This window comes from Schistocerca nitens, chromosome 8 (genome assembly GCF_023898315.1).
Source record: "Schistocerca nitens isolate TAMUIC-IGC-003100 chromosome 8, iqSchNite1.1, whole genome shotgun sequence".
NCBI lineage: Eukaryota > Metazoa > Arthropoda > Insecta > Orthoptera > Acrididae > Schistocerca > Schistocerca nitens.
In genome coordinates, this window is record NC_064621.1 from 191,089,145 (window position 1) to 191,111,632 (window position 22,488).

Consider the following 22,488-nt stretch of genomic DNA (forward strand, 5'->3'; position numbering starts at 1 on the left):
TGGCAAAATATGATTTGTGATCAGTTTACCCGTATGTTTTCTGACAACATGTTGACAACGTGAAATATTCCAACTGTTAGTTACCCTTGAGCATTATTAATCACCTTGTTTACTCTTTTCATGTTTGTGAAGCCAAGCAGTCACGTCTTTATCCAGATGCTCCCAGAAGCAACCGGTATAACCTTAATGTCTCTGTGTGACAAGCACACTTATTGTTCTGTAATGTAGTATGCATGAGTTACACACGGTAAATGTGGGAATATTGGAAACGGTGTCAGTCGGTCGCATGAGCCGCTCGCGGCGCCCTCTGTTTGGAGTCTTTATCTGCGGAAGTTCTGGGCCCTAGAGCGCTGCTGGAATCCACAGGGCAACCAAAGCCAGGGCGGCGAGCAGCGGGGACCAGAGGGCGTCGGTGTGGTTCCACAAGGCTCCGTTCTTGTCCCCCTGCATCGCCGCCGGGTGTTCCCCTGCAACAGTGAAGGTCGTAGATTAGTGAGATATGCACATGTAATAAAGGTGTCCAGTGACGCCTAAGGCACCTTATCATCACTGGAGTAAACTATACGTTTTACGTCAGGTATAAAGGAGTATTCAGCTCATAACGAGAATAAACGTTCGTCACTGTAAAACACGATATTTTAAAAATGGCTCTGAGCACTATGGGACTTAACATCTGAGGTCATCAGTCCCCTAGAACTTAGAACTACTTAAACCTAACTAACCTAAGGACATCACACAACACCCAGTCATCACGAGGCAGAGAAAATCCCTGACCCCGCCGGGAATCGAACCCGGAAACCCGGGCGTGGGAAGCGAGAACGCTACCGCACGACCACGAGCTGCGGACCATGATTTTTTAAATAATTAAATACGCACATTTCACCTGGTCACATTATTTCCTTCGGGCTGTCTCCTCGAAACATTTTCTGTGGGCACTGCCCTGTAATTTTCTGATGACATAGTTCCACCATCAGCTCTTATAACAGATTTTTTACTAATTACGTGCTAGTACTACTGTTCAGTTTCTGTCAGTTCCGATTAAACCCTCTAATAGCAGGGGTACTAATGCCTTACCATTATTGAGAAGTTCGGTGTGCTTTATTGATTTTTTTATTGATTTTCTTTCTCCTGCACAAGGTGCAGATTTTATTTATAAAGTTCAGATTGTGCATTTAAAGTGAGGATGAAGAAAATGTGTATATCGAGGAAAAATATTGTGACTTAGAAAGTTGCTGTAAAATCGTTGTTAGACGTTATGACACTGCACATAATTTGTTTTCCCCCGTTTTTTTTTAAATTTCTCTTTGATTTGATGTCCCGAATGACTGATGAGGATTTATGACAACATAACCTGGTAGACCTAATATAACGTCTTTTTAGCTAGCGGAACGATACGAATTATTACCGGTAATATCTCTCTTTCACATATTTTTGCCATTTCTTTGCTGTTAACATTTTACTCGCCATAGATATTGAGTTTCGCATAATACACCCGTGCGCAAAACTTCGACTACGACACTAAAGAGGAGAAAACGTTACATTGTTACCAAAATACTGTAATTTTTAACTACTCCATATTCTATTCAAAGGAAGTCGTAATATATAGTTTATGTATTAGAAAATTAAGTTTATAAGGTCGTCAGTGGTATGTCGTGTATGAAGTAGGCACAAAATGTTATGTTTTACACCCTATACTGACGATATCATATTAACAATAACCGTGAGTTGGTACAAAGTGCAGTCATGAATTTTACGAGGGTTTAGTGATCGAGGGTTAAGGTGAAAGTAACTTCCACATGATGTGTCACTGCTGAGTAACATAGCAGGAAGAAACTTGGACCATACATAGAAACAACTGCTGCATTACAGTACAGATGGTAACTGAAAGAAGAACCCAATGAAAGAAGCGAACTGAAACGTTTATTCAAAGATGACGATTACACAGAAGTCACTACCATTCGTGATGGTCAGCTGGACGTTAAAAAAGACGGGACTTGATTCTTAATAGTGTGTGTGTCAACACGGATGGCATGGCATTACGTGCTCTATAACTTGCTTTCATGTTGTCCATGTTAGTAAGGAGTTCATGCGGTAGAGTGTTCCATCCCACTACGAGAGTGGTTGATGTGTGCTGTATTATCTTTGGTGTATGTGCACGTGTTCCAGTACGTCTCCGTACCATAGCCAATACGGACTCGATGGGAATTAAAAGGGGGGGAGGGGCAGGCCAGTTTTTTCGCTGAATAATCTCCTGTTCCAAGAGTTCATCCACCTGCTTTGTTCCATGCGGTCGCGCATTACATCCGCAAAATTGAGGTCCTGGCCGAAATCACCACTGAAAACACACTCATCAGGAAGGAGTACTGTGTCACAATAGCATCGACTGAAATGCATACCGTGCTCAAATATGTGGAGTCAGTGCACGCGTTCAACTGCGTAACACCCGGACCACCGAAACGATCAGATTCGACAATGCTGGAACACACCCTCATATGGCGAGAGGTGGGAACAAGTAATGCACCAACGGACAAACGAACATGATCGTTTTGATGGAGCAGGTGGTGTGGTGTGGGGAGGCGTAATAGTACATGAATATAATGACTTCCAAATCTTTTATCATGGTACAGTCTCTCGTTGACGTACTTGTGACACTATGCTCCTTCTTCGTGCGCGTGTTTTCAGTGCTCCATTCGGTCACGGCTTCATTTTTGTGGGTAACAATGTGCTACCAGAAACTTCCTCTCAGATTAAAACTGTGTGCCGGACCGAGACTTGGACTCGGGACCTGTGAGGACGGGGCGTGAGTCGTGTTTGGGTAGCTCAGTTGGTAGAGCACTTGCCCGCGAAAGACAAAGGTCCCGACTTGAAGTCTTGGTTCGGCACACAGTTTTAATCTGCCAGGAAGTTTCATATCAGTGGACACTCCGCTGCAGAGTGAAAATATCATTCTGGAATGTGCTACCACATTGGTGGAGCTTTAGGAACGAGAGTACATTCGGCGAATAGACTGGCCTGTCCGTTTCCATGACTTAAGTTCCATTGGTTATGTGTGGAATTCGTCGGGAAGACGTACTGTGGTACGTCCACATGCAGCAACGACCTACCACGAGTTGTTAACCGCGCTGGTGAAGCAATGGAACGCCCTACCACAAGAATGTCTTATCCACCTTGTGGCCAGCATGGGAGCATGTTGCAGAGCGTACATTGCTGTCCATCCCTGATGATCACACAACCTATATGAAACGATGTGGTGCCATTTGCAATGTCCAAGGAACCATAATGAATCACGATGCCTTCTGTGTTATTATTGTCTTTGAATAAAAGTTTCATTTCTCTTCGTGTCACCGCGTATTTCTTGCAGCTACCTTCTGTGCAATTTCTCATATTTTTGGAGCCCTGAAGAAATACTTGGGCGTCAGATTGTTTCGGACGAAGAAGTGAACGCCTGGCTACGATCACGGTTCCGCAGAAAACAGCAAACGTTTTTCTATGGATGCATTTACCATCTTGTCTCACATTGGGATAAATGTATTATCAGTTAGGGCGATTACTTGTGAAATAATAATCAGGCTGCTCATCTTTTGTCCATGTGTCTCGTTTGCATATGACTGCGCCGTATAGAAGGCCTGGACAGAATTCCCACAGCGTCTAACTACACTCATGCTCATAAATTAAGGATAACTGCAGAATATGGTGCCACACAATGTGGCATTACACAATACTGGCACGTAGGGAACACACACGACACAAATCTGTAAGTCCACAGTGTTGGTGATAAGTTGAAAAAACCGTCCCGAAACACATGTGCTACAAAACGACACTGTTTCCTGCGCATGTACCCCGACATCATTATGGGATATGATCACCATGCACATGTACACAGGCCGCACAACGGGTTAGCATACTATGGATCAGGTGATTGAGCAGCTGCTAGGGTATAGCCTCCCATTCTTGCACAAGTGCCTGTCGGAGCTCCTGAAATGTCGTAAGGGGTTTGAACACGTACAGCGTTACGTCGACCGAGAGCATCCCAGACGTGCTTGGGGTTTAGGTCTAAAGAACAGGCAGGCCACCCATTCGCCTGATATCTTCTGTTTCAAGAAACGCCTCCAGCTCCATGGGGCCGTGCGTTATCATCCATCAGGAGGAAGTTGGGAACCACTGCACACCTGAATAGGCGGACATACTGGTGTAAAATGACGTCACGGTACACCTCACCTGTTACAGTTCCTCTGACAAAGACATACAGGTGTGCACGTGCACCAATCGTAATCCCATGAAACCACGACCACCATACAGGTTCCTTTTAATGGCATTAAGGAGTTGGTATCTGGTTCCTGGTTCACGACAGATGAAAACGCGGCGAGAATCACTGTTCAGACTATACCTGGACTCATCCGTGAACATAATCTGGGACCACTGTTCCAATGACCACGTACTATGTTCTTGACACCCGGCTTTACAGGCTCTCCTGTGACCATGGTTCAGTGTAATACACCTTTTAGGTCTTCGGGCGAATAAACCATGGCTGTTCAGTCGTCTGTAGACTGTGTGTCTGGAGACAACTGTTCCTGGGGCTGCGGTAAGGTCCCGAGAAAGGCTACCTCCAGTACTCCGTAGCCGTCTGCGGGCACTGATGGTGAGATATCGGTTTCCTTATGGTGTTGTACATTGTGGACGTCCCGTACTGTAGCGCCTGGACACGTTTCCTGTCTGCTGGAATCGTTGCCATAACCTTGAGATCACACTTTGTGGCACACGGAGGGCCCGTGCTACGACCTGCTGTGTTTGACCAGCCTCCAGTCGCCCTAGTATTCTACCCCTCATAACGTTATCAATGTGTGTTCTTTGAGCCATTTTCAACACACAGTCACCATTAGCACGTCTGAAAACGTATGCACACTTACTCGCTGCACCGTACTCTGACATGCACCAACACACCTCGGCATATGAGGACTGCTGCCAGCGCAAGTCAAATGCACCACATGGTCATACCCCGAGGTGATTTAAACCCGCAAACCGCCCACCAGAGCGTTGTTTCACCATGTATCAGTATTATGGTTAATTTATGAGCATGAGTGTAACTGCAGCTCATTTCAATACTGTCAAATTGAACATAATGAACTTGCTCTGAACAAGTTATCAACATTCAAAACCCATTATGGAGAAAATATTAACTTGCATAGCTGTTATGAACTTCAAATACTATTGTTGAATGTGTTGATCCTTGGAAAGTGATCGATAACTTAGTACATTGAATCAAGTGCTTTGGTCGTATTAGTGACCTTTTTAACAGTGACAATTAATCCCTTTAAAAGTGATAGGCTGGGATCAGGTCCTGTAAGTGATTCAGTTAATGCTTCCAATTAGAGTCTGAGGTCAACTGATCTTATAAGATTACATGTACATTACGTTTGTGACAAATTGTTCAAAAAATGGTTCAAATGGCTCTAAGCACTATGGGACTTAATATCTTAGGTCATCAGTCCCGTAGAACTTAGAACTACTTGAACCTAACTAACCTAAGGACATCAAACACATCCATGCCCGAGGCAGGATTCGAACCTGCGACCGTAGCAGTCCCGCGGTTCCGGACTGAAGCGCCTAGAACCGCACGGCCACCGCGGCCGGCTTGTGACAAATCGTAACATCTTTAGACGGCTACTGATACTTGATTTAATGTTCAAAAATGTTCTGAAGCGTATTAACTAGTGCGAACTGAGAAGAATATCAAATGTTGGATTCTACAGTGAAACTTTGACAATGTTATAGTAGTGAAACTCTCTGACATAACATATGGAAATAATACGAAGTAGGTCAGTTATACAAGATCTGTCCATTATTGATTGCTGATGCGTTGTGTAGTTGTTTTTAAGGGAACGCTCAAAATGTTTCGCTCCGACGGCAGCTTGGCTTAACCTTCTGGTGCAGTCTATTCTCTTATGTGGAGATTAATTGCCCTGTTAAGTGTCTGAAGAAATATTTAACCTATTCGCTAGTCAATACGGGCCAACGAATACATAAGGATATTCATGCCATCCCGTGAACGTACGACTTTCCGCACAGTAAAACTACTCTTCAGCAGTGCCTTGCTACGTGTTACTAGCGAGAAGCTCAAGACAAATAATAGAATATTTCGCACAATAGTACCTATATGGCAGTCATTCTTATCTAGAACCAGCAGTGGAGAGATACAGAGTGAGACTGGGAAGCATTACGGTAGGTGTAAGTCCACGCTTTATTGAAGACTATAGAGAAGATTACCACACGTGACGTGGTCCGTGACATACTAAGCAAAAGAGTACCCGGTCTCTGCCAACCCCTGTACAAGATGTACAGAGTCTTCGAGCCTCTTTCGTGGAAGGATCACAAACAATACACAAGACATCACCGCGTCAGGGATTCAGTGCGACGGCTAGTTGACGCAAGTCTCCTTACTAACGCCGGGCACTTTGAACATTTCATTTATGGAAGTGTTTCAAACGATGCTAATGCGTTCTTTTCTTGTGTGTTTGCCAAGATTAAAACGTTGAAGAGTTGTAGAAGTTGAGTTCTAAGATGTAAACAAAGCGCTTCCGGATCCATGGGCATATAGCATACCATCTTACTCTGCGTGTGAGAAATGTTCACCGATACAGTCTGGAACCGCAAGACCACTACGGTCGCAGGTTCGAATCCTGCCTAGGGCATGGATGTTTGTGATGTCCTTAGGTTAGTTAGGTTTAACTAGTTCTAAGTTCTAGGGGACTAATGACCTCAGCAGTTGAGTCCCATAGTGCTCAGAGCCATTTGAACCAATGTTCACCGAGAGTCTGGCCATACCTTTGCGGTATACCAGTGCAATCCAGGAGAGTGCACTAATTAAATATCAGGCAATATCTTAACAGTGTGAAGCACAGGGCAAGAAAGTCTGCTAGCTTTAATAGCGTGACATACAGCTGTTGTGTCAAATCATGATTTTTGCAATTTTGTTGTAGCACTAATAGTCAATGTGGAACAGAACCAAGATGTATAATCAGTACTTGGAATGACGAACGGAAAACTTCTTCATTTGGTAGTGTTGTGAGAAAGTTCTCCGCATCAGTAAAAAAGAGCACGTACCAGATGCTGGGGCGACAAATTTTAGAATACTGTTCCGCTGGTTGCTACATTCGCCGATCCATAGCGCCAGCGGCCCAACGCGAGAATAGAGGTTGGCCCCATGCAGTGAGCGCCAGAGGCGCCGACACTTGATCCATTCTGCAGCGGCACAGGGAGTAGGCGAGAAGTTTTCCTCGCCTCATTTAAGAATGACATCTTGCGAAGAGCGTGACGAACAATGAGAAGCATGCCGAAAACTGATGGCCCCTCTACAGCTACTGGGACATACCGCCGAGAATGGGCACGTGAAAGTGTGTAAATATTTCTGGCTGAGAGCAGACGTTTTTACTTGCCTTAAAAAGCGAGGATTTGTCGAAAATTCGGGCACGTCAATTGCTCTGAGAGGAAGCCTACAAACAAATGGTTCAAATGTCTCTGATCAATATGGGACTTACCGTCTGAGGTCATCAGTCCCTTAGAACTTAGAACTACTTAAACCACCTAACTAACCTAAGGACATCACACACAGCCATGCCCGAGGCACGATCCGAACCTGCGACCGTAACAGGTGCGCGGTTCCGGACTGAAGCGCCTAGAACCGCTTGGCCACCGCGGCCGGCGGCTGCAAACAAAGCGCCAAAAATTCACACAGTGAGACCTGTGAACCTGAAGAGCTACGTAAGAAGCTAGCCCTCTTAAAAAGATGCTTTCTGGTCAGAAAGGACATTCCTTACATAATTCACAAACACAAGTAGGTTCTTAGACAAAGCACAAACAAGAGACCTCACGCAGAGAGAACCGTTACAAAGAAGTGTTGTGTGGCTGCTTTCACAGCAAATGAGAAGTGCAGAAAAACGTTGGGAACAGTCTTGACAGTAAATTCCTGAGAAATACGCCATTTACAAAGTCACACACTAGCCCATGCAAGATAAAGATTTCCCCCTGCACTGCGAGGCGTTGTCATGAAACAGCTATCAGTCTATGGGCGGAATTGAAATCTTAGTCCGCCAATGACGACGTCAAGAGGAGGAAAATTTTGTGGAGTCGTTGAGCTTCGAGTTGCATGGGGAGTAAAGGAGAGTCGGTGACACAGCGCTGAAGCAAGCGACTTGCACGATAGGGTGGTGGATTGCGGGTTCCGCTGAATAGGTCAGAAATATACTAGACGTAGGAGGTGGCTACACGGGTAGCCGGGGCTGTGTAGCGTGGACTGGCGGTTTCGTAGGCTGGAGGGTATCAGGGAAATACAAGGAGGGTTTCAGTCTTATAGGGTGCAGGTCGAACATAGCAAGAACGTAGATTTATAGGATGAACTTGTCAGGGAGGTCAGAAAACGGAGGTCGTATAATTTTGAAGGTCGATAAAACAATTTGCCGACTTTTTGCACTGCAATATCTGTGCACTGCAGTGCAAAATCCATCCTCTCGAATTCCACTAGTTTGTGCAGCTGTTCTAGTGACAAATGATGGATAATCTGAAGAAGCTTAAATCTAAACCATATTGTACTTGTAACTCTTGAGGCTTTCCCGGCGAGATCTTGACATGTGGAATAATCTGGTCTACTGCCGGATGTTTGAGTCACTCTGGCACAATATTTCGGCCACGTAACTCGTTGCCTCCCTCATGTGCTACCTGCGACACAAACATCCGGCAGTAGACCCGATTATTCCACATATTGTTCTTACTGATTCAGAGCACTTAATGATAGGTAGAGGAATTTTTATTTTATTAGTTTGTCTAGTTCGTACGACGTGTTTGTACATTGAAATAAAGGAACGTGGTGATAGATGAAATTTTCTCTGCCAGTATTTTCCCGGGGAGGGGAAAAGACATGTAGATATAAACTTTCTGGTCACGAGTCTTTCTGCCAATATCCAGCACTAAATGAAGTGAGGGCATGCGACACTGTTGAAGGTGATCTTCCCATGGGACGAGGACGTTAAGCAAAGCGGTCGCTTGGTGCTTCTCGAGGGGAGTAGGCCGTGTGCTGGAAGCGGGTTTCAGCCTCTACTTTCGCTTGACCCATAACACCAAAACGCAGCACTACACTGTGCATGCACTCATCATCCTCACGACACAGGTACACACGTGAAACTTCGTGACAAGTCGGAGACAGCCAACGGCAAACGATCTCCACTAGGTTCTTGCCGTGAGAGCGAAGCATGATTTCTTGCATATGCTCCCCAGTGCTCATTCCCTGAGCATGGGATGATTTATTATTAACATTGGTACTCTCATGACTTACACACCACTCTAGATATTAATGTAAAGAGGATGAGACAGGACTTAATCACTACAGAACACAAACCATGGGATCCGTCACGCACACCACACTAACCGTTTCCATTGTACTTTGATACACTTCGTATCCGTGATAGTCATAATTCAAAGAGTATGCTACACTATCAACACCTGACTTAGATTGAACAAGGTCAGGTAATAAGGTTACGAGAAATGGATGTTCCTCCTGCGATACTGAAGAAAGACTTGGCAGAAATGTAGCTACTGTACATTGCTGGCTGCTTACGAGAACGTAGTGTCGCAAGAAGTCTGGGCTTCGGACGGGGCCAAATGGCATTACTAACAAGGGAACTCCCCATCGCACCCCCTCAGATTTAGTTATAAGTTGGCACAGTGGATAGGCCTTGAAAAACTGAACACAGATCAATCGAGAAAACAAGAAGAAGTTGTGTGGAACTATGAAAAAAATAATCAAAATATACAAACTGAGTAGTCCATGCTCAAGATAGGTAACATTAAGGAGAATACTAGCAAAGTAGCGCCGTGGTACTGTGGTTAGCGTGAGCAGCTGTGACATGAGAGGTGCTTGGTTCAAGTCTTCCCTCTAGTGAAAAATATAATTTTCTTTTTCAGACAATTATCAAAGTTCAGGCACACACACATAGTCAACTTCGCCCTCCAAAATTCCAGGACATGTTCAGATTTGCTTGGACATATGCAGGATTTGACGGTCTACACCCGGAAAAATTTGAAAACATTAAAAATATATGTTTTGACAGAGCGCTGGGAAAACTGTGCGACTGTGAAACTGTTGCATTCATTTGTTGCAGTTTATGTGATAAACTCTTTTGTTTTCATCAGTTTTTTGGGAGTGATTATCACATCCACAAGAAAACCTAAATCGGCAAGGTAGAAGAATCTTTTTACCCATTCGCCAAGTGTACAAGTTAGGTGGGTCAACAGCATAAGCCGGCCGCGGTGGTCTAGCGGTTCAGGCGCTCAGTCTGGAACCGCGGGACTGCTACGGTCGCAGGTTCGAATCCTGCCTCGGGCATGGATGTGTGTGATGTCCTTAGGTTAGTTAGGTTTAAGTAGTTCTAAGTTTTAGGGGACTCATGACCACAGATGTTAAGTCCCATAGTGCTCAGAGCCATTTGAACCATTTTTTTCGACAGCATATTCCTGTCGTGTGACGCACATGCAGTCACCAGTGTCGTATAGAATATATCAGACGTGCTTTCCTGTGGAGGAATCGGTTGACCTATGACCTTGCGATCAAATGTTTTCGGTTCCCATTGGAGAGACACGTCCCTTCGTCTACTAATCGCAAGGTTTTGCGGTGCGGTCGCAAAACACAGACACTAAACTAATTACAGTGAACAGAGACGTCAATGAACGAACAGACAGATCATAACTGCGAAAATAAAGAAATTAAACTTTTCACTCGAGGGAGGACTTGAACCAAGGACCTCTCGTTCCACAGCTGCTTACGCTAACCACGGGACCACGGCGCTGCTGATCTCACACTGCTCTTAAAGTTGCGTATCTTGCACATAGACTACTCAGTTTGTATATTTTGTTTACTTTTTCATAGTTCCACACAACTTCTTCCTGTTTTCTTGATTGATCTGTGTTCAGTTTTTCAAGGCCTATCCACTGTGTCAACTTATAATTAAATCTGAGGGGGATGGGATGGGAAGGTTCCCTTGTAAGAAGAAAAACCATCGTGTTCGACGTATGGCTGTGGCGCATCGTACTGCATCTGCAGCAGCAATTTGGAAAACAGGCAGCACCGGTGTGACAGAACGAACTGTTACAAATCGGTTACTTCAAGGAAAGCTCCAGGCCAGACGCCCTGTATCGTGCATTCCACTGACTCCAGACCACCGCCATTTCCGTCTTCAGTGGTGTCAAGTGAGAGCTCATTGGGGAGTAACGTCTGTTTTCTGATGAAATCTGATCGATTCATCCTCGGTGCCAGTGACGCACGTATGTTGATCGCTTGCAACCGACCCGTCTGCGGCCTAGACAGACTGGATCAACAACTTGAGTTATGGACTGGGTTGCGGTTTGGTATGACATCATCCTGACTGCAAATTTGTATGTCACTCTGATGATTCGCTTTGTTGCGCTGCCATTCATGAATAGCGTTCCAGTGGATGTCTTCCAACAGGATGACGCTCGCTCACATACCACTACTGTAAGCCAGCATGATCTCCAGAGGGTCAAAATACTGCCTTGGCCTACACCATCACCAGATCTGTCTCCAATAGAGTACATACGGGACATCATCGGTTGATCACTCCAGCGTCATTCACCAACAGCGATCAAGTACGACAGGCATGCAAATCCATCCCACAAACTGACATCCGGCACTTGTACAACACGAAGCTTGTACATTTGGATACTTGTATTGAACATTCTGGCTCTTACACCGGTAGTTAATGCACCAGCATTTCACTTTTGCAATGGCTTATCTCGCGCTCACATTAACCTGTGATCGGGCCACGGTAATATGTTAAGTATGTTCCCTAGACAAACGCATTCGCCAAGTTTCATAACTATACATTAATTGTTTTTTGGTGCTGCGTTTTATTTTTAGTCAGTGTATGGTCCCTTGTAGAATAGACGGAAGTACTTTAGGGTACTCAAATAATTCGCTTAACCCAGTATATATTGCTGCTATGTTCGAGGGGAACGTATTAGAACATATACGAATTACTCATCAAATTCTTCAAATACTTCGTAACGATACCAGCGATACTGTCTCTTATTTTCATAACTCCTACACGATTTATACGGTGTTGGGAGCAGGACTCTTGTTATTCTTCAAATACCGATTCCCTAAATTTACTGTACCATAATTATTCTCTCTTTTTCTTCCAAATTTCCCAGTTAAGCTGGACCATACCAGATATACTTTAGTAAAGGCCATAAAACCTTCTTACGATATTAGTAGCTGCCATGTCTACTTCATAAAGTCTTAAAATGCTTTACCAGTGCCGGCCGCTGTGACCGAGCGGTTCTAGGGGCTTCAGTCCAGAACCGCGCTGATGCTACGGTTGCAGGTTCGCATCCTTCCTCGGGCATGGATGTGTGTAATCTCCTTAGGTTAGTTAGGGGACTGATGACGTCAGATGTTAAGTCCGCTAGTGCTTAGAGCCATGTGAACCATTTTTTTGCTTTAGCTGTGCTCTTGTACAGCACGCATTGATGAATTGTATGTAAATTTCTCTTGAGATCAATATTCTCAAAACCGTTCTAAAAATTCAGTTCATCAATTTTCCTTCCCTACTGTTGATTCTATGCCTCCAGCCAGTCCCTTGTATAGCTTCAAAATATATATATGTTGTTAAGCGATAGCGAAAATCATCACTAAACTAGTAATAGGATATTACCCTGTTTCTTTTTGTTATGGTCATTTGTCTACGTTCATTAATTACACCAAGTTGAAATTTTTTCATGTCGTTACACATTTTCTTATGAAAATCCAATGACGATACTTTAAAGCTGCTGACACTACTGCTGCGGCATCTGCCTCAGATAGGTCCTCGCAACCAGTCAACGGTTACGCACGGCAGCCGCCTATGTACTTGTAACTGCGAGCTCGCCACTGAAATAACGCTGGAGCAGTGTTCTGTAACACGGACTAGTTTACTACATGGTGTGGCGCGACACTGCATTTCTGCAGCCCGCTATGTGACGGGAGTGCAGCTCTTGTCATGACACACCCGGCCGAAGCGAGTATATACGCTCCACGCTCAGCCGTTAGCAGCATTCCATCGGCACCGAGCAGTCGACCGATGCAGTCTCTGCGCCAGTCACCAGCCGAACGTGTGCCCAAGCAGCCATAGCGTCGTCGAGCAGCATTATCAACTAGGCAAAGCCGCTGGTCTACTAGCCGTCACATAGTCCCGTGGCGCTCGGCTTTGAAATAGATTTGCTGATTGAAGCCGCCCATTAGGTGCCATTGTCGAGAGTCCTGTGTTCCATTCGGGGCGCCAGCGTGCCCGGGAAGCAGCCTTGTGGTGTATGTAGCCTACACCAGTTCGACCGAAAGGTCAGTGTACTGTGGAGCTGTCACCCGACTTCTGTTAGCTAGGCCACCGACTCTGCCAGCCGCTGTTACGGCGTCACATTGTGCTACCCACCAGCCACAAAGAGCTCCTGGGTCGCATTTAAGGATTTCCTGCGTGGAATTATCGATTAATAAACAAGGTTGTTGTTGAGAAAGCATTCTCGGCTCCGCACTCGCCATAGTAATGGAGGTCCCATCACAAAGTTACCTCCTGCACCGTCTACTGGAAAGCCTGTTGTAGTAAAAGTTACGATAACCACAGGTGAACTTTATCAACAAAGAATACGACTATGCATATTTATGTATATAAACGTTCCATAAATGTTGAAATATTATTTTGGAATGAGAAAAACTCTCCACTTTTACATTTTTTGAACATATCAATATTAATAATCAATATATTTCTGTGTGACCAATAATACCAATAATAACAAAGACAGTAAGTGTATCGTGTCATGGAATTTCTATATAACTGTGTGTTAAAGACTTGGCTGAATAAATTCATCACTCTGATGTCAACTCTCAAACCTCCTAGACGCTTATGTACCAGGCTGCTCCTGAACGTTTTATTTTGTTACTTGTACGAAAGTTTTTCCACAATTTGTGTACAATAAGTATTAATCCTTTTAATCTCATTTCATACCTCTCCATCCATGTGAATAGAATTAAGTGGAAATAATTAACTATCGCTAGAACTCAAGTTTTATTACTGACCATCTGCCATTGTTTTGTCTTAATGGCACAGTGGTAGCCATTACGCGAAATATAATTACTCACACGATCTTCGAGCTTAACCCACAAGATAACATGAAAAAATATTTTTAATATTTTTGCTATCGAGAAGAAAGAGTATTTTTTGCGGAAAACTTTTCATTAAATATACGCGATTAATGCAAAGATAACTAATAATAGTATGAGGCTCAGGCTTGCTTATGAGTAACTTTCTCAGTGGTAAAAATCTTTTTTTCACTCCCATAAATATTATTCACATCATAATTAACAGTATAAAAGGTCAGTGTTTAACAAATAATTTACATGACATTGATGTAATAGTGCAGCTATGTAGGTGATTATATCGTACTTCTATCTGCAAGTATATTTATTTAGTGGAGATTAACTACTACAGTTTTAAACAAACCAAGCGAATTTTTGAGCTAGCCGTGTGTATTGACACTATAAGTAAATTGTTATAACCCAACTTAGTGCCTTTGCTCAGAATTTTTTGTGTACGTAGCAGCGTTGATGACTATAACCGAATGTCTTAGACGCTAATACGAATATGCGAAATATACGCGACGTCACAACTTACAAATATTTTCATCCACCGTTCCATACATAATAAACCGACACTCTCTATCAAAAAAGGAAAATAGGAGAGAGAGAGAGAGAGAGAGAGAGAGAGAGAGAGAGAGAGAGAGAGAGAGACGATATGCAACACATCACACTTTGGAAGCAGTAGTGGCCATCCTGCAACACTGGTATCAGTGGTCTTATTATAAAGCGACCAGTACTCTACATACATCCTGCCGTACCTGCTGGAGAAGATGAAGGAAGAATATGAAAATCTAGAAGTGATAATGAATACTTTATAGACAGAGCACATAGCCAGTGACTGAGGCAGCTGGACGGTTGCTTTTAACACATGTTCCGACGATCATACCACTGTAACTACACATGCAATAAATTCGTGTGTGTGCGTCGTTTGAAATGATGCAACCTACTTCAAGCATTCGTACTAGTTGAATTATGTCATAGAAAAATTAACAGATATACAAATATTGTCACTGACCCATGTCTTTATTCCGGAAACAGATTTGTACATGAAAACGTTCTTAGACAGCATTGCCTGAGCATCGTATGATCTGAAACACTCAGGCATAAAAAAAGGAACATCACTAGTGGACATCACCAGGACGTTTCGTTCCGGTACGTTTTTCCCTTCTGGATCTTACTAACACGTGAAAGAGCAGCAACATACAGCTCTCTTTATTTGAGTCGAGATAAGTGAGAATTCGAACAGTGTGTGGTTAAGCAACTGAGAGACCCTTCCTTGGGTTTTCTATGTAATTATCGCAGGAGCTGGCAGCTTAGAAGTTCTATGCACCACACAAGCGAGACTATCTCGCTGTACGACTGGAAAACTGTCAATGCAAGAATTATCTGGTTCCGTCGCGAAAATGTTAAGACGCAGAAAACCTAATATTTAGCCGGAGCAGAAAACAATGTTGAAGACGTACGCCTTCAGCTGACAAGAATATGTTGCTTATAGAGAGTAGGGAATAACGCTGCCATCCAATAGGTAAAGCACAAGTAATACAAGTAACAGCAGAAATCCAACTCCACTCTGTTTTCAGCAATAGTAATATAAGAAAAGGACGAAGCAGATCTTGGCAAATCACTTGAGAGTCCTGCTACATATTCTGCAAATGTGTTGAAGTTGAATAAAAGACAGAGAGAGAGGATTTTGGGACTGGAAATGGACTATCAGCGAAGATGTGACAAGTCCAATAGCGACCACATGCAAAATAATACAATAAGAAAGATTATAGGAGCCAGAAAAAAGATAAATAGTCGAAGTAATAGAAATAAAGCAGCTATTTTGGCTGGAACACCTAGATATAAAGAATGATCGCAGGCGGCAAAACGAACTTCAACTTGCTCCATAGAGGGGATGCAATAGAGGACGTGGAAGGGATGTATGTACGACGTACTGAAGGCCAGAGTTCTACAGGAGGAAGGATGGCTGAATAAAAAACGTGGTGGACTGTTGGAGACGAGGAGCGACCACAGCCATAAATAGCTCTCGTAATGTTCGTACTTCATATATAGAGAACCTTAATGGTTCTATTGGCCCTCCTTCGGACATGAGGTCACGCTGCTTTTATCAGTGTGGGACATACTGCGTCCAGTATCACAATGCAAGTTCTCTTCTTCTCCATTTATTGAAGCGTTTATGTCGCGTGACCACATTAGGGACTTTGGGCTCTCTTCTACAGTTAATCCAAGATATTAGTGAGTCAAGATCATAGTGCACATGATAAAAATTTAAGTAATTTCTATTTTATTGAGAGCAAATTGAGTAATTTTCTCATAACGTTACTGTCGAATATGAATAAAAACGGAAAAGAAGCTGACTGATCAGAGGAAGATCGAGAAAATTAGAAGGTTAGGAGATAAGGTAGATGGAAGAGAGTAATGTGGAAAGCATTGATAACACTGACAATGTGAAAGATACTGGTTCAGTACTGGACAGGTGGAAAACAGCTGGGAGATGCCGAGAGGGAAGCTAAGTCTATGATAACAGTTACACCTCTAATTTCCTCTTTAATGTTTGTCTGATTGATGATGTCTATAAGAACTGTTGTTTCTTTGTTTCTTCGTATTGACCAACTAGAATCGCGTAGCATCTTCAGTCCCTATTCCTCCTATGATGTTTCCGATTTTTCCAACACCCATGCATCTTCTCGTATGTGTTTTTTTCTTTACTTCTGTCCGTATTGTTCCCAGTTTCCTCTTTTTTCTGCCTTGAAAGCCCTCTAAAGACAATATTTTATCCTTAAAGGTTTCTTTTTGTAAATTCCGTTTCTTTGATGTTTCTTTCTAGTTCATTTCTTATTTCGGAAACCCCTGCTATGGTCAAATTCTTTTTCCAAGAAAAACGGAGATATTAGTTGGTTAGCACTTTCTCATTCATTTCGTAGAAGAATACAAAGAAAATTAATCTCTTCTTTCCCATTACTCCTGAGATTCTCTCTGTATTGCAGTAGATCTCTTCCTTATTTATGGATTTCCAATGTGCTATAGTTTATACTGCACCCACTATTTCTCTGATAACCGCGTTTCAGGTACGTATATTCTGTTGAGCTTATGGTTCATCATTAAACATTCACATACATAGCCAATCACGTCTTACCAATGTGATATGGGGATTCAGTTTCCTTTTTCCAAATAGGCATTTCTTGTTAGATATTTTAATGAAAGAATATGCTCTTTCTGTTTCAGTACTTCTTATATGCATTACCAATTTTTATATTCCTTTCTCTCTGCATTAGTTTCTCCCAGATATTTAAAGTTAATAATCCATTTTACTTTCTGTCAGTTACAGAATTAAACGCCGCAATCTTACGTTTGAGAACACAAATTACCACTGAATTTGCTTGGCTTGGATATTTGGATTCACTGATTTCGCTGTCTGTATTAAAATCTTAACGAAATTGCTTTGCTTTTTTCGATAGGTTTTATTTACATGCAACTTATTGTCCAGTCCGATTATTGAGTTAGTTTTATGGTGTGAGTGTCTCCTTATTAAATTACAACTCAGTTATGATTACGAATAAAAATGCAAAGAAAACAGCTGAGTGTTCCTCAATACACTGAAGTGGCTAAAAGACTGAGGACTATGTGGTCTCAAGAATCGAATTAAGAGCGTGTGGTGATACTCGCTAACGCTCGAGAACATCATCACTCATTGATTTGCTCTTTGGAAGCTCCTAGTTATCAGTCGACAAGTCGACAACAATGTTATTGCATCTGGGAATGTGGGCGCTTCGGTTGGCTTATCGTGAGTTTTGATCATAACATTTCTACATCTACATCTACATATATACTCCGCAAGCCACCAAGCGGTGAGTGGCGGAGGGCACAAATTGCGCCAAAGTCATATTCCCCCGCCCCCTCCGCCCCTATGTTCCACTCGCGGATCGCGCGAGGGAAAAACAACTGTCTGAACGGCTCAGTACGAGCTGTTATTTCCCTTATATTTGAATGATGATCATTACGCGATTTGAAAGTTGGTGGTGATAATATATGCTCTACATCCTCGGTGGAGATTGGATTTCGGAATTTAGTGAGCAGCCCCTTCTGTTTATCACGTCGTCTATCTGCAAGTGTGTCCCACTTCAAACTTTCTATGACATTTGCAAAGGTCTCGCGATGGCTAAAACTATCAGTCACGGATCTTGCCGCTCTTATTTGGACCTTCTCACTTTCTTGAATCTGATCCAACTGGTAAGGGTCCCATACAGACGAACAATACTCTAAGACTGGACGAACTAACGTATTGTAAGCTATTTTCCTTGTTGAAGGACTGCATCGCTTCAGGATTCTACCAATAAACCGCAATCTAGAGTTCGCCTTACCCTTTACTTGTGTAATCTGATCATTCCATTAGAGATCATTTCGAATAGTCACACCCAGATACTTGACTGATGTTACCGGTTCCAGAGACTGATCATTTATTTTGTACACATACGTTAATGGTGATTTTCACCTTGTTCTACACAGTAGGTTAGACCTACTAATATTGGGAGATAACTGCCAGTCTTTACGCCACGCATTTATTTTCTGCAGATCCTCATTGATTTGTTCACAACTTTCGTGTCATACTTCTTTCCTGTAGACTACAGCATCATCGGCAAACAGTCTAAGGCCGCTGTCAATACCATCAACCAGATCATTTATGTAAATGGTAAAAAGCAAAGGACCTAATATGCTGCCCTGGGGCACACCTGAAGTTACTCTTGTTTCTGTTGAAGTTACCCCGTTCAGGAAGACATACTGCCCCCTGTCTGTTAGAAAACTTTCTATCCACCCCCATATGTCATCGGATAGACCGTAAGCGCGCACTTTTTGTAGCAAGCGACAGTGCGGAACTGAGTCGAACGCCTTTCGAAAGTCGAGAAATATGGCATCAACCTGGGAGCCGGTATCTAGAGCCTGTTGTATATCATGCACAAAGAGGGCCAGCTGTGTCTCGCATGACCGCTGTTTCCTAAAACCGTGCTGGTTTCTGCAGATGAGTTTCTCAGAGTGTAGACAGGTCTGAACACAAAACATGTTCCACGATTCTACAACAAATCGATGTCAGTGAAATTGGCCGGTAATTATGTGCATCCGATTTTCTGCCCTTTTCATAGACTGCTATGATCTGGGCCTTCTTCCAGTCCCGAGGAACATTCTGCAGTTCCAATGATCTCTGATGGATAAGAATGGTGCTATATTTGTCCACATAAATATTTCATGAGCACACGCTGAAGCACTTAGTAGCATCTGCACAAATGTGCGGAATCCATTCACAATGCAACGCGTTCTCCTTAACCACCTCTGTATCTTGTAATGGTACTTGAATTACGCAACCATTACGGCACCTCACCTGAACCTCTCGATACCAGCTATATTCTACTGCGTTTCTGCCAAGTAGTTGACATATTTCTGAGACAACATTCAGATTTAATTTCATTTGTGATACATCAATATTTTTATATTGCAATGATATTATTCTTATGTGTATTCTTTCTTTTGTCACTATGATCTTTGACGTACTTGTAACTCTGATTTTTGGGCACGTAAGCAATTGTTAGTTAGTTAGTTAGTTGTTAACTTGTTAGGGTGTCGGACCTTGAGAAAGTCAAGACTTGGATGTCATGTTGGAAAGACGCTTAACGTAGTCAGCTATAAAATGTGAACTTTAACAGTGACTGTGAGGAAGATGTTTTCAAGTATGTTTTGTATTGTGAAGTGATGTTAGTGTGTCACGTGATATTGCAATAAAAGCAATTAAAAGGAAGTGTAACTTAAATTCGGAGTGCTGATTATTTTTTTTTTTACATCACCATTGTCCAGAAAAAGTGTAATCTTCAAGGATGGTTTGTGAAGCGCATCTACATAACTTTTGAATATAGCAGAATAAAACCTAGGCCTCTTTGCATCCGAGCTTGGAATCATAACCACCTAGATTTTCAACGATTGAGCCATGATTTTACGACGAGACCAGCGTGGGAAACACAAAAAGATGAGTGCCTAGTTTTTTCATTATTACATGAAATGACTATTAACTTTACTCTATTGACACCTGCCACATAATATGACTGTTGTTGCCCGAACATGCAGTATTTAGCAGCGTGAGCAACACCACAATCGTTTTTAAATGCTGACCTTTGTTGTAGTAGGGTTGTTAGAATCTCTTTACCGTAATGTCACCGCACACTCCCAACAATGGTCACGGGAGGCCTAGTGCAGTAACGTTGTGGCAATTACTGTTAACCGTGCGTAGCCAGGGCGGATCGCTAGTTAGTGATAAGAATGCTAACGCCATGTTTACCTACTGCCAGAGTAGAGGTCTGATGACTGCATTATGTTACCCAGCATCTCATGGAGGCTATGGGGTACCAGTGAAGACAAACATCTAGAGGCACGAACGACCAGGGTTGGGTTGGAGGAAGCCTTACCGTCGAGCACGTGCAGGAAGACGGTGGCGGGCTGCATGTTGCTGGGCCTGCAGGTGTAGTTGCCGGAGTGGCGCTGGGCGGCGTCGCGCACCGACAGCTGCGCCACGGTGGTGTCCGGGGCGGCGCGCTCCACGCGCATGTCGGCGTAGTCGAGCACGCGCTCGCCGTCGTGGAACCACAGCACGTAGGCGGGCGCGTCGGGCGCCTGCCGCACCTCGCAGCGCAGCGACACCGTGCTGCCCGCGCGCACGTACAGGTCCGGCCCGCCCGCGATCTCCACCTGCGGCACTGCCCGCGGGCAACAACACAGCTCGTCAGCTCCTCAGTCGACAACGACACGGGACAGTCACTGTAAGATATCAAGTCTGGTGTGCAAAACTTACGGACAAAAGTACACTACTGGCCATTAAAATTGCTACACCACGAAGTTGACGTGCTACTGACGCGAAATTTGCCGACAGGAAGAAGATGCTGTGATGTGCAAATATTTAGCTTTTCAGAGCTTTCACACAAGGTTGGCGCCGGTGGCGACGCCTACAACGTCCTGACATGAGGAAAGTTTCCAACCCACTTCTGATACACGAATAGGAGTTGACCGGCGTTGCCTGGTCAAACATTGTTCTGACGCCTCGTTTAAGGAGGAGAAATGCGTACCATCACGTTTCCGACTTTGAGAAAGGTCGGATTGTATCCTATCGAGATTGCGGTTTATCGTATCGCGACATTGCTGCTCGCGTTGGTCGAGATCCAATGATTGTTAGCAGAATATGGAATCGGAAGGTTCAGGAGGGTGATACGGAACGCCGTGCTAGATCCCAAAGGCCTCGTATAACTAGCAGTCGGGATGACAGGCATCTTATCCGCTTGGCTGTAACGGAACGTGCAGCCACGTCTCGATCCCTGAGTCAGCAGGTGGGGACATTTGATAGACAGCAACCATCCGCACGAACAGTTCGACGGTGTTTGCAGCAGCTTGGACTATCAGTTCGGAGACCAAGGCTGCGGTTACCCTTGACGCTGCATCACAGACAGGAGCCCCTGTGATGATGTACTCAACGACGAACCTGGGTGCACGAATGGAAAAACGACATTTTTTTCTGATGACCCAGGTTCTGTTTACAGCATCATCATGGTCGCATCCGTGTTTGGTGACATCGCGGTGAACACACGTTGGAAGCGCGTATTCGTCATCGCCATACTGGCGTATCACCCGGCGTGATGGTGTGGGGTGCCATTGGTTACACGTCTCGGTCACATCTTGTTCACAATGACGGCACTTTGAACAGTGGACGTTACATTTCATACGTGTTACGACCCGTTGCTCTACCTGCATTCGATGCCTGCGAAACCCTACATTTCAGCAGGATTATGCACGACCGCATGTTGCAGGTCCTGTACGGGTCTTTCTGGATACAGAAAATGTTCGACTGCTGCCCTGGCCAGCGTATTCTCCAGGTCTCCCACCAACTGAAAACGTCTGGTCAATGGTGGCCGAGCAACTGGCTCGTCACAGTACGCCAGCCACCGCTCTTGATGAACTGTGGTATCGTGTTGAAGCTGCATGGGCAGCTGTACCTGTACACACCATCCAAGCTCTGTTTGACTCATGTCGAGGCATATCAAGGCCGTTATTACGACCAGAGGCGGTTCTTCTGGGTACTGATTTCTCGCCGGCCTTTGTGACCGAGCGGTTCTAGGCGCTACAGTCTGGAAGCGCGCAACCGCTAGGGTCGCAGGATCGAATCCTGCCTCGGGCATGGATGTGTGTGATCTCCTTAGGTTAGGTAGGTTTCAGTAGTTCTAAGTTCTAGGGGACTTATGACGTTCAATACTTCTGTCAGTTACATTACGCACTGTAGTAGT

General features: G+C 44.0%; 1 protein-coding gene across 1 annotated transcript in view; it reads right to left on the minus strand.

Annotated features, from left to right (window-relative positions):
• Positions 1–342: 342 nt before the first annotated feature.
• Positions 343–22,488, minus strand: part of LOC126199480 (hemicentin-2-like) — a gene marked incomplete at its 5' end in the record, with an annotated part of 112,004 nt that continues 89,858 nt past the window's right edge. The window contains 2 exons of the mRNA XM_049936401.1: positions 343–467; positions 20,626–20,913. Of these exons, the coding sequence (XP_049792358.1) occupies positions 343–467; positions 20,626–20,913 (413 nt within the window). The remainder of the gene's footprint in view (positions 468–20,625; positions 20,914–22,488) is intronic.